Here is a 16,870-nt window from a genome sequence, read left to right on the forward strand (position 1 = left end):
TACCGCCGCGCCATCTAGCGGCCTTTGTCAAAAAAGCACCAGAGTTTCGCCTTCCATTTGGTCCAAGTGGATGTCAGATGTAAAACAATTCCCTCAAGGTATTCCTTAGATGAATGGGACGGACGTAAAGTCATAGTGACCTTGACCAAAATCTGATCAGTTCATAGTTTTTCTGCAGTTTCCATAGAAAGCATGTTACACTCGTGAGAGTGAATGTGTATGTGTGTGTGTATCTTATCATCACCCGACTCTTGGCATCAGTGTAATATCAATTTTTTTATTTTTAATTTGAAAAATAACTTACATAAATCTCTGTACTCAACCATACTTAACCAAGACATAGCCTTGGCATTAACACATTGCACCAAAAAGAGAAAATTAAAAGGCATTCAAAAGGATAAATAACATATGTCTTTGTCATCATGTGAGGCATTTTTCCTGTTCCAAAAGAGTCTATCAATCTAGCCATGGTAGCTTGTTTATTCAAATTCTGACATCTAAAGGTATGTACAATGAAAATTAAAATGAAAATATATACTGTAGCTTGTTACAGCGACAAGGTTTTCTTGGACATTAAAACGCATCATCGTCATATGGAAAAGGAATAATGCCTCAGTTCAATTTCATTCAGACATACTGCAACTATAAGATTCATATACTTCCCAGACATGAGAAGTATTTTATAATTACTAAAAATAGAAAATAAAAAATAAACTGGTCTTGGCTTTTAAATAAAACTAACAAAAATATAGTAAATTAATTTCATTTTCATTAAAACAAGAAAAAAAAACATTTTCTGTGGCAATATCCCTTGTTATTTGAACTTGTGATTAGCTCATCTTCACAAACAGTGCCTGTAGAATTGAACCACAGCAACATACATCTCTTGCATGTTTTGCTGCCTCTTGATTAGGTATAGACCTCTTGCTGTACCAATACAGATTATTTTTGCATGTTCGTCAACAATACTGAAATAAAATACACTTGCAATCACAACTGTTTCGTCAACCTCCATTAAATATAAAATATTTTCCTTGTCACTTTTTTTTTCTCAAAAACCTGAAAGAAAATATGACCTTGGGGGTGGAATGTTTTTGTTAAAACTTCAATAATTGGCCGCAGAAGACCAAGAACTAATTTGCCGTAGAGTTCAATTTTAAGGTGAGGGAGAAAAGTAATGAAGTTGACATGCACTGTACAAGAAACTGCAAAAATTCCAAATATCATCTTTATCAAAACATGCTGAGTTACTGTAAGGTGTGCCCAAGCCATGTTGCAGAAAATCCTTTTCAACATGCTTGTTAAACAAATCAAATCCAAAATAAAATACATACTGAAACAATACAGAACTGTAAAATAACCAACAGTCCTAAAATCTGGACAATATCAGGGGACTGAACGATGGTAGCGATGAATAGTACAATGAGAAGTACCCTGGGACAAGGAAGAAAAAGAGAAACATGTACAATTTGCACATAATGTTTATCTTTATAAGGCATGAGCCTTTTACAATGAAATAAATAACTTACATTTATTTTCATTATCACTTTTTGTCACATAAACATTTTCTGTTAAATAGCTCCAAAAGTTTCCTTTAAGTTTCCCTTATCTGCATGTCTGTAAAACACAGACTCATGAATGGTCTAAAGAATGATAAACAATGTTTGTTTTTTTTAATCACGATGTTGCATTCACTCCCCTTGAAAACCATGCACTAGTGAAATTTATCTTTAAAAATAATATAAATTGTTGAAAATGGCTGATCTGTTTTGTTTTTCTTCATCTTTTTTGCAAGTTGCAGCCTCAAGAAAATAATTTTCTTTCTTTTTTTTTTTTTTTAATTCAGCTAAATTTGTGTCCATGCAAATGAACTAAAAGGGAAAAAAATATTTTTTTCTCATTTAATTTTCATACAATATATCAACAGAGAAAGAATGATGGTAGATTTTACATCTTTTCATGGGGTTTGGATCGTTACTGTATATCCTGGAGTGTTGATGGTAGCCACTTCAATATTGCCTCTGATTAACTTTGAAGTCTTTCTGGTGATTTACCAGTACGGTTTGATTCAGTACATAAACCTAGAGTATGCAGGGTATTTCTTTTGGGGTTTTGGGGGAGTGTGGATACAAGCTGGGACACACCTCACCCAAAGTGATGGTCTCCGAAACTCCATCTACACAGCTAGGTCTGTTGGCGTGGCGTGACCAAGCATCTGGTTAGAAACACTGTCACCCCCTTCAGATACAAGTACATTGACATAAAAAAAAAGAAAACAAAAAGAAAAAAAAGAAAAAAAGAAAGCAAAACATTTATTTTTCATTCGAAAAGGGCTTCTGTAGAACTCGTTTAGCGGTTCCCAGTACTGACCCCCATGGCTTCGAATTGGATGAAAACCTGGAACTGACGGATTCCTCGTGCTAAGGAGTTCATTCCAGCTTCCTCCAACAAACAACAACAACACCCGGCAATCCCGGCCGCCAGGCGCTTGCGACAACGCTTCGCCACGTGCACAATGTGCGCAACGTTTTTTGCTCAAAACACAGGATCACGTTTTTTGCACCCCTAGAAACAGGCTCAGAAGACACAACATCAAGCATGCAGTGTAACCGGGGGGCGTGACCTGTAATCGCAACACTGGCTGCTACAACAACGCTATCAGTCCACACGCTGCTATGATCGAGAGAAACTGTCCAGTGAGGATTGGGAAGCTCTTCTTGTCAGTGGGGCCAGAGTAGGGTCCACCAGTGAGGAAGGAGGAAAGAGCTTAAACCAGCCAATCACCATGTTGGACAGGTCCAGCTCATCTAACAGTATCTGAACTGCTCCCATGAATGATTTATGGTCCATACGTCCGTAGTCGCCCCAAACGATGACCTGCAGAGAAGAACACAGAAAAAAGAAATTAATCAAAAGGATGAGACAAGTTGAAACGGTGACAAATTAAAGAGGACCTATTATGCTTATTTCCAGTTGCATACGTGTATTTGGGGTTTCTACTAGAACATGTTTACATGCTTTAATGTTCAAAAAACGCTTTACTTTTCTCATACCGGCTGTGCTGCATTTCCTCTTTTCACCCTCTGTCTGAAACGCTCTGTCTGCTCTGATTGGTCAACTGAGCCAAACTCATCAGACTCCACTCCAGCTCCGCTCTAACTAACTTTGTTTTAGGGTGAGCCAAACTAGCCACTAGGCAGGTATTATGCAAATGTTTTACTGGGTGACATCACCACGTTATGGAAGAAAAGGCGGGACTTCAATTAAGGCGTTTCAGGCAGTTCAGGAGCAGTGTTTCTGTGGGGGAGAGTAACTCCCTTTGGCGTGGACTTTGCTATAAACTATATAACACACTAATCGAAAGGGAAAAAGCACAAAAGCATAATAGGTCTTCTTTAAGTTGTTTTAGTAAGATTGATTCAGAGTTTCTGCTTTAATTCCTGTGAGAACTTTCTTACCTGTAAAACCTTGCCTCCTGGACTCTCCTCAAACGGCAGTTGCTGCTGGTAAAGAGGGTCCAAGGTTTTTCTTGCTACTTTTGTTTTCTTTTTGGCTATGCAGACTCCGTTTTCCAAAAGGTAGACCTTTACATATGGTGCTGAGAAGAGAGGAGAGAAAAGAAAATGTTACAATATGCACAGCCTCTTATTCTTATCGCACAGCCCTAAAGGAACATGATTTTTCATTCATTGTATATTAACATTTACGCTGAATTTAAATATTTGTCATAATGACAGTGTGAGAGCTTAAGTTACCTGGCAGTGCCTTGGAACCTGGTTTTCCCACAAGGCCACGGGCTCTGATGATCTCCACCTCCAGTGCTCCTTTCTTATCCACCATACCGATCTGGATGTCACCTGAATCACAAAAATAACAGAACGTTTAGCACACTGCTGACTTGATATTTATCAGCATATAAGGTAAATTTATAAGTTAGTGAAGTATACGTATATATCTATTTATTTTACAGTATATAAGGAATATAATAATGTAAGACTTGCAAGATTATTAAAGGTGCTAAATGCGAGATTGGGAGCATTTCTATTGCCTCTGCACGGCGCTCAACAGGGCGAGCCAGTGGCTCGTAGCTAACATTGCTAACAGTGAAAACAAAGGCAACACTGTTGACAGAGCTAACCGTGTTAACCTGGGGGGGGGAACTGGAGGATGTGTGCACTGCTTCCGCGATGGTACCGTCGGTTGAGACGGCGCTGTAACTGCCGTATGAGAGCAGTGCAGAGTGATGACTGTGAGCTAGCTAGTGGGGCTATGCGCATGCGCGGCCGGCCCGGCTATGTCAACAAAGCACGGAGAAGCTCAGATTACAACACACACAGAGGGAGAGTGACTTCATTCTCTGCTGAGGTAGACATTACTCCTCTATATCTCTACATAGATAACAGTTGTTTCCTGCTATATTAATGCTCCGGATATCACGTAGAGCACCTTTGACCTTGCTTCATTGACATTTTCCTTTCTTAGTGCAAAGAGCTATTCCGAGGATTACCAGGTACCATGAATGTACTGAATAAAAGGATTCTTGTTCTCACCCATAGGTGGGGTAGCCAACGTCTGTCGTCCGACCAGCTGGGCGGGGCCGAGACCATCCAAGAAGTCACTGAACTGGGCATCTGAGGAGAGCCTCACACCAGGGAAGATGAGACTGAAACAGAAAGACACACCGGTTACCACAGAGATATTGATAGAAGACGAAGCAAACGGCTGCAGCATATTAATGGTCATGAGAATTAAGAAGCCTAATATGAGTAACCAAATCAAGTTTTGCGGTGTTTGCTGTGTATGTTCAGACTGCTCCCAGGAAAATATGTGTGTAGGAGCTTTTTGACTGTCCTCAGATTACGAGTCTCCTTACTTTCCCTCGGAGCTGTAGCTGTTCATGCTGCCGTCTGTGGACTCCCGGCTGGCCTGCCGAGTCATCCTGCTCCTCATCTCCACCGCCAGGCCCGTCTCTGTACTCCTCTGGATCGTGCTGCGTAACTTCTTACCGCCTGCTTCTGAACACACAATGACACAGGCAAAAAGGAAAAAGAGAGAGAGAGGGAGAGAGAGAGACTGTCAATCCACGGCATTGCATCATTTTGTGACTCACACAGCGAGTTGCACTCACACGGATTATTACTGATGTTCCTGTGCTTTCGTCTGCTACTAGAGAAATCATTCCAGAGGGGAAGCAAAAACACAAGGACTACTCTGTGAATGAAAACGTGAGCATGGCTTATTCTGGGATGCGTTGTGGCAATTTCACACAACAATTAAACAAGGTCACCAAATCAGCAAGCTCTACAGCGTATCTGTTGTACATGTGCAGCCCTGCTCGGGTCTCTGCTACCGACTGCCTACGGGGGTCTTGTGGGAGCCGTAGTGAGTCCATTCTCCACCCATAAACATCCAGCATATGCCCCCCACCTCCCCATCCTAACTGATCCAGGTCGACAGCTGACTCCAACCATTAACCCTGCTGCTGCTCATCTCCACCCAGCCTCCCTGACAGGGTGTTTGCGCGTGGGCCAGGCCACGTGGCTTCGCCTGTGGTAGACGTACACACACCTACACAAAAGTATGAATGCTCAACCACTAGAGACACACCTGCAACCAGCACACACACAACACATACTGTGCAAAATTATGTTCATTTTATATCCCATTAAGAAAAAGGCGAGCAAATTCTCCTTCACTCTAGGGCTCGACCAAAGAAATTCTTAGTCGACGAACACTCGTAGGATTTTGACGACCAATCGCTTAGTTGATTTAATCGACAGATCTGTATAGCTGAGTTTCTCCGCAAAGAATCACACAAAAGCACCACTTTGTGTTTACCAGAGATGTAAACATGAGTTTCTTAGAAATAAGTCATTCAGCATGAAAAAATAATTAAAAAATGACTCACCACTAAAGAAATCTTAGTCAACTAAGACCAAAACGGCCGATTAGTCGACTAATCGACTAAGAGGGAGCAGCCCTACTTCACTCTGAGCATAGAGCAAGTCATCACAACATGCAGCGTTGATGATTAGGAGCTTGAAATGAAATCAGACACATTTTACGAAATGTTATTGCATCTCTTTTTTTCATATCTGTAATTAAATGAATGGAAAAATGAGAGCATCATGTTATTTCCCAGATGTCAGATAATCACTGCAAAGCCAGGCAACAATAATTGCACAGTCACTTTTTGAATCACTCAGATGTAAAATCATGACAAACTATCCATAGACCTTATGCCATTTTCACTTAATCGTTTCCCGGTTAGTTTGGATGAATCCCACCTATACTACAGCGTTCCTAATCCAGCTTCATCACAGGGCCCCTGTGTGGCACCTCACTCTCCATCCTCTTTCATGCCTCGTCATGTCAGAGGAGTAGCTGAGGAGGAGAGAGATGATCCTCGCTGTGTCCCGTCTCACACGGGCATAAACACACATGAAGCCTTTCAGCCTTGAGATCTCAGGCATTCAGCTGGCCTCCGCCTCCTCTTCCTGCTCTTCACACACTTCACAATAGGAGACGAAGCCGCAGAGGTCGTCTCTGACGTATGTAGCAAATCGCAGCTCGCAGACCTCGGCCAATCAAATCAGCCAGTTGGATTTTTATCAATAAACGTTGAAAACACACCGTTTTTAAGCAAGTTTTCATGCTTCGTTGCACAAATTTATGAGATGCATATGTTATCATTTATACTGCTGACAGATATGCAGCCATTACTATACTTACTATAATATCAATGAATGGATGATCAATAATAACGTCAACAAAAGACTGCTGACATTTTTCAAATCGCAATAGATTGATCCATGAACACACCATGGTATAGACTTTAAAGACTCCAAAATCATGTTCCCATCCATAAACACATACGTATCTACATCATAGACACAAACACAAACACTACTGCATTTCACGCAGCAGCAGAAGAGGTGAACGTGTCAAAGACGGGAGCATTATCAACACCAGTTGGACAATGTGTGCGGCGAGGCACTTTTGTAAAGTATCTGGCAACATGAAACGGACGCGGCCTAAAAGTCAGACAGGCTGGCTCGTCACCAGAAGGTCACTGCCCTCAAATCTGGGCCTCGCCAGACAGGAAAAGACTAGTGGAGAACTGCTCGCTGGCCAAACAGTGGGAGTGTGAGGAGAAGTGTGTGTGTGAAGCTGTGGCTAAAAAAACAGGCAAAAATATGTAGATAATAAAAGAGTCAATCTTCTGCGTTGCAAATCCATGACCTATTCTATTTCTCTGTGAATAAATCCCCTGCCACTAGAATAGGAAATGATGAGAGCATCTCGGGAGGCATAAATAGAAACACATACAGTAGGAGTCATCACTTCAGTCATAGAGCGATGTTGAATTCCACTAAAGCTAAATAAATATCACCGCCCACAAGATACTAAACAATGACTCAGTCCAGCTACTAAATCCTTTTGTTTTCATTCATGGAGCCAGATTTTTAAATCATCAAGGGGATATTGACTAGCATGAGTAGAGTATAAGCATCCATGTTAACATCAACACCAGCGGCACTAGCAACAACAGAAGCAGTAGTTCACAACAAGCCTGCATGATGAGTTGACTACTCTTGAGATGCAGGCATAGATGTTAAATTTCAGTTTATTATGTCGCACACAGCTCAAGCATCACATTATTATCCTAATTGAACTGTCATCCTAATTAAACTAATTACATCGCTGCCTCAATTCCCCTACGATCAATACCTCTGCATCTTCCCACTAATCCTACATCCATCACATCCCTCTCTATTGCCATCCCTCAGTTTAAACAGCACTGCTGCCCCCTCCAGCCAGCCAGCAGCTGATGCTGCTGCTGGGACATTTCCCCAGATGTCATCTTACCTCCGTCCTCCTCATCGAAGGAGTTCATGCAGGGGAAATAGACTGCCAGCGCTTCAAAGGATGCAGACAGGCTCATCTTGCTCTGGGAGCGCTGGATGCGCATCCCAGGGACCGCAGCAGAGGTATCATGCCCCTGCCTGCCCATGGTGACCGGTGGGCGTCCTTGTCAATGCGGTGATTTCGAATGCACTAGATGTAGGCTTTGCCTTCTCTAGATCTTACTGATGAAGGTTACAAAATCTGATCTGTTTGATAAATTCCTAAGTCCAGCAGTAGATGGATGACTCTATGACTGTAAGAGAACAGGTCTGCACTATCACCTAGTCTGTCCCTAAATGCTCCGTAGACTGCATCTCAGGGAGAGCTTCACAAAAAATGTTGCTTCAGCAGCCGAGTCTTGCGCTGTCTGGGTCTGACGTTCCTACTGCACCTCTTTCTTCACGGGGGGGAGGGGAGAGAGCTGCATCGCGCACCACCAATCAGAAAGCCGGGCTGCTCAGGCGCACCTCGGCTGGCTCTGCGGGTAAACGAGCTCTACCCAGAGATACTGAGCCCCCCCCTCCCCTCTCCTCCCCTCTCCTCCTCACTTCATTTCTCAACAATTTTTTTTAACCTCTTCTTTTATCATTTTGCTTTTCTCTTTTTTGATCTCCTCTGCTTGCTGTTTTGTTTCTTTTGTGCTATTCATCCCTGTTATCTTCCTTTTCTCTCCATCCCTCCCTCATCTCCCCCATCTTATCCACAGGCCAGTGAAAACAAGCTGTCATTAGCTCTGCCAACAGCCCTGCTTCTCCATGAGAGGGCTTCGGCCACATGGCGGTCACTCAGTGCTCACGTGCCAAACTCACTGCTACTTTATTTTGTTTGTCATCCAAAACTACAGCGCTACACGGCTGTGCTGCGTGTGTTGGGAGGAATTCACTTTGCTTTTTTGCTGGCTGTTTCTCAGAGCTGCTGCAGAATGTGAAGTGGATGATCGTATCCTCGCGCTCAACCTGAACACTTCATCCGTCTTCTTTTCCACAGCCTCTGTGACACAGCTATGTTGTGTTACAAGAAATTCATTTTCCCCTTGATTAATCCCAAACCACAGTTGACAAGCTCTTTGTCAAACTTATCTAAACATGAACCTCTTTCTCGGTTTATTTCTACCATTTGGGGCCACCTGAGGTCAGCCTATTTTACACAGTCCAGAGCAGATAGACACAACAGTGTAAGAGACAAGATTTCCTCACAGGTGGTCCCTGAAATACTGATGAATCTGCTCCTGGCACAGTGTGTGAGGGGGCAGCACATAAAGCTAATGTATGCCTTTAAAATAAACTTCCAGCCCCTCTGCTAACTGTCACTACTGCAGCAGCTTGGTAACAAATGAAGTTAAAGTGTGCTGCTTTGACACGCTGCCAGAGATCCAACTGCGGTGCTTTTGTTCTGAACGTGTGTCTGGCAGAATAGGCACAGGACAAGACAATTATAAATATAGCAAGCTCCCTGTAGTGTTATAACTAAGGCAAAAGTTCCACCCTAAGAGACACTGCAACCTACTTCCACCAAGAAGCCGCATAATGCATGGCGTCCATTTGCAGGTTTCATCTAGGTCAGCGCAGCCAAAAACAACACTTCACATCTGCAGCTAGGAGGAAACTGGACAAACACAGTTACAACACAAACAATTGGGTCATTTCTAATGGGTCCTCTTAGAGTCTTTCTTTATGAAAGGGTATCATTTAGGGCTCCCGATAAATAAGAGTGACATTAACCTACATATTATGTATATTTTAATGAATCAAAAACATAGCTCATTTAAAGGAGAAGTTCTATCTTTAAGAGAATCATGTGTATTTTGTAAGTTTTTTAGCCATACTAGCAGAAATATTTCAAAAACTATTGGCTGGATTGCCATGGAATTTTGTAAAGACAGTCACAATCTTCTGCCTGCTGATTCATTGTTAAATGATAAATATTATTAGAATTAAATTGATTGATGATGTGAGGTGAGTGCCTTACTTTGTATGATTCAGTATGTGTTGCAAAATCTGGATCTGCAGGTCTGCGATCGACGTGAATTAACCGAAAAGTAAGAGTAATTCTAAATGCTGTTAGATTGTTCGTTTTGTCAACTGCACTTTTTTGAAGAAATGCCAACAAAGATGAGACAAAGATGGTTGCATACGTGGCGACAGTAGATCCACTCACCACATTTGGTACGTGTTGTGTGTTTCATCTTTCACACCTTTGGTGTCAGTTTATTCGTACCCATCCACCCACTGCACAGTGGCAGAGAGAGAAAGAAAGGGGGCACCTCAACATTTTCCACAGTCAAAACACCCACTACACCTGACACGCGACACCCGAAGGAAAAATAAGGTTAATTACAGTCCTCTTGTTCAATACGGCACGTGAACGTGTGTTCAAGGAGTGTGATGATAGAGTTTGTACCTCACGTGAAAACAACACGAAAACTTAGATGAAATATGAAAAATGTGCCAGATGATACTTCAAGCTAGGGTTGGTAATGTTCAGAAACTACCGAGAGTACACGAGATTTTAAAAACGATCCAACAGATTCGAAACCGAATGAAATGATTGAACGGGTTTATTACAGTCCAGCAACAGCAACAGCCACAGATAACAGATTTTTTTTTTTGTCAGACCATTTGATTTATTGATTGCTGTTAGGATGTAATGAGAATTTCACCTAATATAACAAAAAATGTTTTTGAAGAACACTATGAACCTGAGCTTTAACATTATCGACAAATTAAAATCCTTGTTATTAAAGATTAGAGCATTTCAAACAAGTTCAAAATTGTGCTAGAAGAAAAGTAAGAATCTAGGTCTCCATTTAAGGCCTTGAGAGTACTCTCCGATTTCCCAACAGCATGACTAGTACAGATACAACATATCTAGTCTCAAATCTACAGGACAGAGACCACACGGCTGCAAATTATTAGCACCTCAGAAGACAGGAATCTGAAGAACTCTGCCAATTCCACTACAACAACAAAAGAGTGTAATATCCCAGAAGTCGTATGTAAGATCCGTCTGGCATGCGGCATGGATCAAAGACAGGAGACTTCGGAAGTCGTTCTGATTGATGATCCCCTGCCGGGCCAGGCGTCAGAGAGCGACTCTGGCCCTACACACTGTAAACACCGCTTAATGGAGGCCCCAAACCCTGGCACTCACATGCACGGATGTAGGCAAATACACATGTTTGAGCACTTAAAAGCGCACGCACCAGGACACGCACCAGTACGTACGCAAATGTGGGCAAACACGCTCTCTCTTCTCTCAGTTTACATTCCCCGCTGCCTACCTTGATACAGGCCAGGCCTGCAGTCAGGAAGTGCAGTTTGCCCTCTTGTGTCTAGCTCAAATCTGATGAGCATCATAAAGGGAAATAGCTTTAATTACAAAATAAGGTACGATATCACCTTTAGCTTCCCACTGTTTCAGTCTCACTTTACAACGCATTAAAGCTGCATTCATAGATTTTTGGCTACTAAATGTGAGCATACTTGCAAACCTTAAAAGACCTCAAAAATAGGGAGGATTTCGAAACAACGAATAGTAAAATAATAAATATTCTGCAACAAATTAATTGAAAGAAAGAAAACTGAATAATTCGCCCCTCTGGCATGAACTTGCATGAATCTCTGGCATAAACCAATATTCATCAATATTCATTCACTTTTTTGCCCCTGCTTGAGTATTTCTTTCTCTTAGTACTCTCTCCATCTCTCACTCACTGAAGGCCCTTCAGCACCACTGTGCTCTGAAACCCAATTTCCAATGGCTTGCGCCGTGGCCCGAGGGCTTTTCCCTGCATCGAGCACAAAGCCCAACTGGGCGCTGCGTGGTGTAATGTTGTGAACCCAGCGGCGAGCGCAGTTCAAACTGTTGTGTAGCGAGCGGTCGCAAGCAGCTCTCTTCTGCCAGTAAACAACATCAGGTTTAGCTGTATTGTTGTCCGGGCTTATACAGGCTGTACAGTGCCAGAAATAGGTTGAGATAACGTGTCAACATTTGTCATACATCGGGAGAAATACGGGAGAATTGTGACCACGGGAGCAAACCGGGAGAGGGCGATAAAAAACGTGAGTCTCACAGGAAAATCATGAGGGTTGGCAAGTATGAATGTGAGACACACACTCCTGACATATTACCACCTTATAAAATTGTTATGGCTATAATGTGTTGTAGCGAATAGTTGCATCACTAGAAACATGTCGCCCGCAAAACCATTGTTTTCCTATGGTACCGCGTTCCTGCAGTGCGCATCTCTCTTGCGCTGTGTTTTTCTAGCAGTTTTTAGATTTCAAATCTATCCTTAGATATCAAATTATCTCAACTTTTCAGCGCCAGGCGCGTAGACCCACTTCTCGTCATTGTCACACTTGACCCAGGCAGCCAATCAAATCAAGCAGCAGGTGGACTTTACTACTTTACCACTTCCTTCCTTTTTTGATGCTGGTAGATGTGTTGGGGCTAGCTAGCTAGTCAGCTGTTGGACTGTGAGAATGTAGGGGGGATTCATATCTCATGTCATGATAGTTTCATGTAGGCTACTGTCCTTGAAAGAGAGAGAGAGAGAGAGAGAGACCATATTTTCTTTTAAAGACGCGTTTTTGAAGCGACCACGCCTGAAGCGATGCCTCTCAGTGTGATCAGTCCCTAAAACACCCTCAGAAACAACAGCAACATTAGCATTCATTTGAAATCATGTTTGTGTTGAAGAATGTAAGTCCAAGATTCACATTTTTTAGCTCTGTTTTGGTCCCCACCAACTCCAGCGAGAAAATATTGGGATCTTTAACTTGCTAGATGTTCCACCGTCTTCACTAGCTAGTTGCTAATTTTGTCTGTATACAGTCTGGTATAAAGGAAGTAGCGTGCAGTCTGGTTATCAGACTAGTTTGCTGGAAAAAAAATTGCGTACGGAGGTTAATGAGAGCAGTGAGACTTGAACAACTTTAAAACACACAAAAAAAAGAGCTTAAAGAGGCTAAAAAGCTCCATAAAGCTGCAGAGTTGGGTGCTAGTTCTCTGTTACTACAAGTCCTATCTTCTCCCAGAAACCTTTTGATTTAGTGTAATATAAACATATTCACTAATACAGCCTTTGATCTTGTACGTTCTGTTAATGCAACTGAAAGTAGAGAAATTATAATCATCTTGACGATATAACAGCTCGTGTTTCATATATAATAAAATACTTCATTCACACCCAAACATGTACACACACACTGTGTCCTGCCATTCACTTCACACCTTCAGTGGAAGGTGTGAGGTATAAGAGAGGCATATTTGAATCGTGAAATGCAGGAGGTGTAGCAGTTGGAACAGTCTGTCCCGTTGGCTGCCTCCCTCCTCTCAGTGGTGCAAACACTGAATGTACAACAGATGGAGAGCTAACAAGAGAGAGAAAGGGGAACTAAATACTGCCAAGACTTATATGTGAAAAAAATCCTGATAGAGACCGGTGACATCACCCAGCTGACTTTTCTGTCTTTTACTGTCAACAAAAACTGGTGTAATAAGTAGAAAAACTTCTCTTGCGTGGGAAAATTGCGACACAAACACGCCACCACGGCATGATTACTTCTCATACTGGAAGAGGAAATGAGCGACCGTTTCTATGAAGAGCAGGAACATCATGCTCACGCTCCATGACTACTCTGACCGCAGTATTTTTCTTAGTGCATGTCTCATCAGGCTTCCTCTTCGACTGACAGCTACAGAGCGGAGCTGTCAGCGTTTAAAGACAAAACAATCACAAGAGGAAGTCATATTTTTAGCAGCAGTTTAAAAAAATCTAAAAATGTAGGGTGGAAGTTCATATTTAGTCCAGTTCACATGGGAGGCAAGGATGTACTCTACTGAAATGTGGGACGCGTCTACACAAGTGTCCAAGCCTCAGACTCAGGCAAAGGAGACATATGGCTGTGGAGCACGAGCCACACTGCAGGCAGAAAGCACAGAGCAGCTGGTGGAGCATGGTGGGGTTTAGAGGATGTATCAACAGCTTTTAAAGCTGAGCTCATAGAGATAAATGTGTACTATTCTTAAAGTGATATTCCACCCAAAAGTGTATCTTTTTAGTATTAAACTGTTGGCTTGAAATGTGACAGTGAAGTGTTTCGTCCTGCATGTACTGCAGTCTGCTCAAATTCATGTGTGTCATAAGGAATTTTGATACGATGTGTTAAATAGAACATCTGTGAGAAAAACAACATAACGTGATCACGGATTTTACCACAGTGCTAAAAAAATAAAGACATGTGTGCTCTCAGCAGTTCAAGAGTAAATATGTGGTAACATCAGCAAAGACCAGAGATTTGTACGGTCACTCACATGGGCTCACATGTCCACTTCATTTCCACAACTCGCTGGGTTACTGTACATGTATTCCCAGGGTTAACATCAACAGACCTTATGTTTTCATTAGGTCACTCACCACTAAATTATGCTGCTGCGTAATTACTGAACCACAACACAGGATAAACATCCTCAAAACAAGAACATTGGTTAATTTGTTGGATAATGCAGAGTACACTGTCTGCTAAGAGAGATGCTGCTCTCAATGGGAAAAACAATTATTTAGGCCACCAACTCTGATATTCACATAACAGCTTGTGAATAAACATAAAGTCATCAGTGATGCTAATACAGCACTTTGAATAGAACCATTTCAGATGGAGACTGTAGAGATTTACATGTGATTCTAATACCGTAAAAAAAGTACTTCATTCTTGTGCACGGTGAAGTATACCTAAAGAGAGCAATATCATAAAAAATGTGTCGGGGGAAATAACCTTCACCTTCATTTAATTGGAGATGCTACTTCATCTGCGTGATAACAAAGTGCAGCCCCAAACTGTCTGGTGTTTAATGCTGACCTAATGTGTTTAGATTTTGCTGCAGGTGCACAGCAACTGGAACAAAACGTACAGTGACCATAGAAACAGATACGGCTGGCCGATATGGAGAAAATCAAATATATTGATATTTTGGACCAAATACCTCGATGACAATATTGTAGGGTTGACCAGTGGTGCTTTTGCAAAAATAGTTACACAATGATAAACAATCATCAGTAATGTGGATATAATGACTAAGTGGGTAAAGGTAAATAATAGAAGAGCTAAAGTAAGTTCAGAAAATTACATCAATTACTGTTATACGGCCTATAAAACCAGGAAAAGACAACACTTAAGCCACATTACGATATCCTAAAGACGATATCTAGTCTCATATCATGATATCTATATATTATTGATATATTGCCCAGCCCGACTCAGGGTCAAAATGAAGTCCAAACTATGAGATATTATAGGGGTACTGCACTAATGTTACACATTAAAGCTGCAGGCGGTAGCGTTGGCGCGTCTCCGGCTGCTGTTCGTTGTGCTGACCTGAGGCTGGTTTGCAGTCTGAGAGTTGCATGGTGAGCCTCTAGCAATTGTCTGCTTTGCAATAGTCTGGAGTGGTTGTGTGTGCACGAGCGTGCGCTTCTGTTTGAGGTGAGTGCCCAAGAAAAAAATTTGCACTGGGGCCAATCACAATTATGTTACGCTGCTGTTTCAGAATCATATGTTAGTGTACCGTTTAGCTGTAAAATTAGAAAGTTTGTGACCCGGCGCCATGTTGAAAACAGTCGAGCCAAAACCAAGCACCGCCCACCGGCCGGAGCAAACTTTCTCATTTTACAGCTTAACAGTACGCTAAAATATGTGAGAAATACATTAGGTGAGAAATAGGCATTACAGTAACAGGATCTTGATTCATATTTTATAGCATACATCAATCAACGTATTCAATCTTGGGCAGTTGCACCAAAGTGCAGTTTTAACACCACACTGCAGGAAACTGTTATCACAAGGATTGTGTGCATGTAGGTTACTGGTCTTAGTGCCGTGACGTATTCTTGGTATATTGCAGCTGCTTCATTAATAGATTTGGAAAGGTAGAAAAGCTCCCCGTCCTAAAGTGTATCCACACATATTTAGGTCACTGCAGAGACGGCTCATTCTGAGAGCTCAGGCTGGTTAACAGCCACGCATCTTCTGCAGAATTGTCGTAAAAGAGAAGGAGAGAGAAAACTGGAGTAGAGGGAAAGACAGAAATATCGTAGAGCTGCTGGAAGAAATGAAGGTGAGACGACAAGGTGGAATGAGAAAGTGAGGATGAACACAGAGAGAAGGGGATATAATGACAGCGAGATACAAATGTCAGTTAGGAGGGAACAAGAGAATAAGTGAGGTAGAAAGAGGGATGGGGAGAAAGCAGCCTCGGTTTGTACCTGTGTTCCTTTCATGCATCATCCTGAGAGCAGCATGTCCGCTCCGGCCCCCTAGGAGATTAATTAGCAGCCTCAGCTAGCTGAGGAGCTGCTGATATAGGCACCCAACTCAACTCACAAGATAAATTACCTCAGCTGAAAGCTCAAAGTTCAGCTATTTTACCACATACAAAACAGGCTGTCGGAGGACTTTGGAGGTCCAAACTACGTCAGTACGTGTTGTAGGAGAGGGAGCAAGGACAAAGGAGGAGGCAGCCGATGCATTGTTCTCTCTTCTCTATACATTTGGCTATTCTGGGCACAGTCAGTTCGGTGGCATACATACTCCCTCTTAGTAAAGCTATACATTTATCAACGAACACAGTGAACCTGGGATCATACTCTAGCTGCACACCACCACCAATAGTTTCCCTAGCAGTGTGATTTGAGATGTCAGGTTAGTGCCCAAAAAGACCTTGTCTTTTCTTAGAAGCAAAAGTAGGACAATGATTTAACATGTTGCTTACAAGTTACTTCTGAGAGCCAATGCTATGGCGTCCTACGTCAGCTTCATTTAAAAAACAATTTATAAGACCAAGTGAGTGAAATGCCCTAATTTAATCCTTCCCTGAGAGACACATCTGGGACAAATAGTGAGCTTCTTTCAGGGTCAGGTAGAGAAAAAGTAGGACGTAAGAAGAATCATGCTAGAATACT

General features: G+C 42.1%; 1 protein-coding gene across 50 annotated transcripts in view; it reads right to left on the bottom strand.

Moving 5' to 3' along the window:
• Nucleotides 1-256: 256 nt before the first annotated feature.
• The window catches only part of rims2a (regulating synaptic membrane exocytosis 2a), a 181,721-nt gene continuing 165,107 nt past the window's right edge, over nucleotides 257-16,870 (bottom strand). For 49 of the 50 annotated variants that reach the window (XM_074654666.1, XM_074654636.1, XM_074654665.1 and 46 more), the window contains 5 exons: nucleotides 4,874-5,015; nucleotides 4,551-4,663; nucleotides 3,756-3,857; nucleotides 3,459-3,598; nucleotides 257-2,877 (listed from right to left, as the gene is read on the bottom strand). In XM_074654666.1, the coding sequence (XP_074510767.1) occupies nucleotides 2,674-2,877; nucleotides 3,459-3,598; nucleotides 3,756-3,857; nucleotides 4,551-4,663; nucleotides 4,874-5,015 (701 nt within the window). In that variant the 3' untranslated portion in view covers nucleotides 257-2,673. The remainder of the gene's footprint in view (nucleotides 2,878-3,458; nucleotides 3,599-3,755; nucleotides 3,858-4,550; nucleotides 4,664-4,873; nucleotides 5,016-16,870) is intronic. The other variant, XM_074654621.1, reaches the window with a different exon arrangement.

Source organism: Sebastes fasciatus, chromosome 12 (genome assembly GCF_043250625.1).
Source record: "Sebastes fasciatus isolate fSebFas1 chromosome 12, fSebFas1.pri, whole genome shotgun sequence".
NCBI lineage: Eukaryota > Metazoa > Chordata > Actinopteri > Perciformes > Sebastidae > Sebastes > Sebastes fasciatus.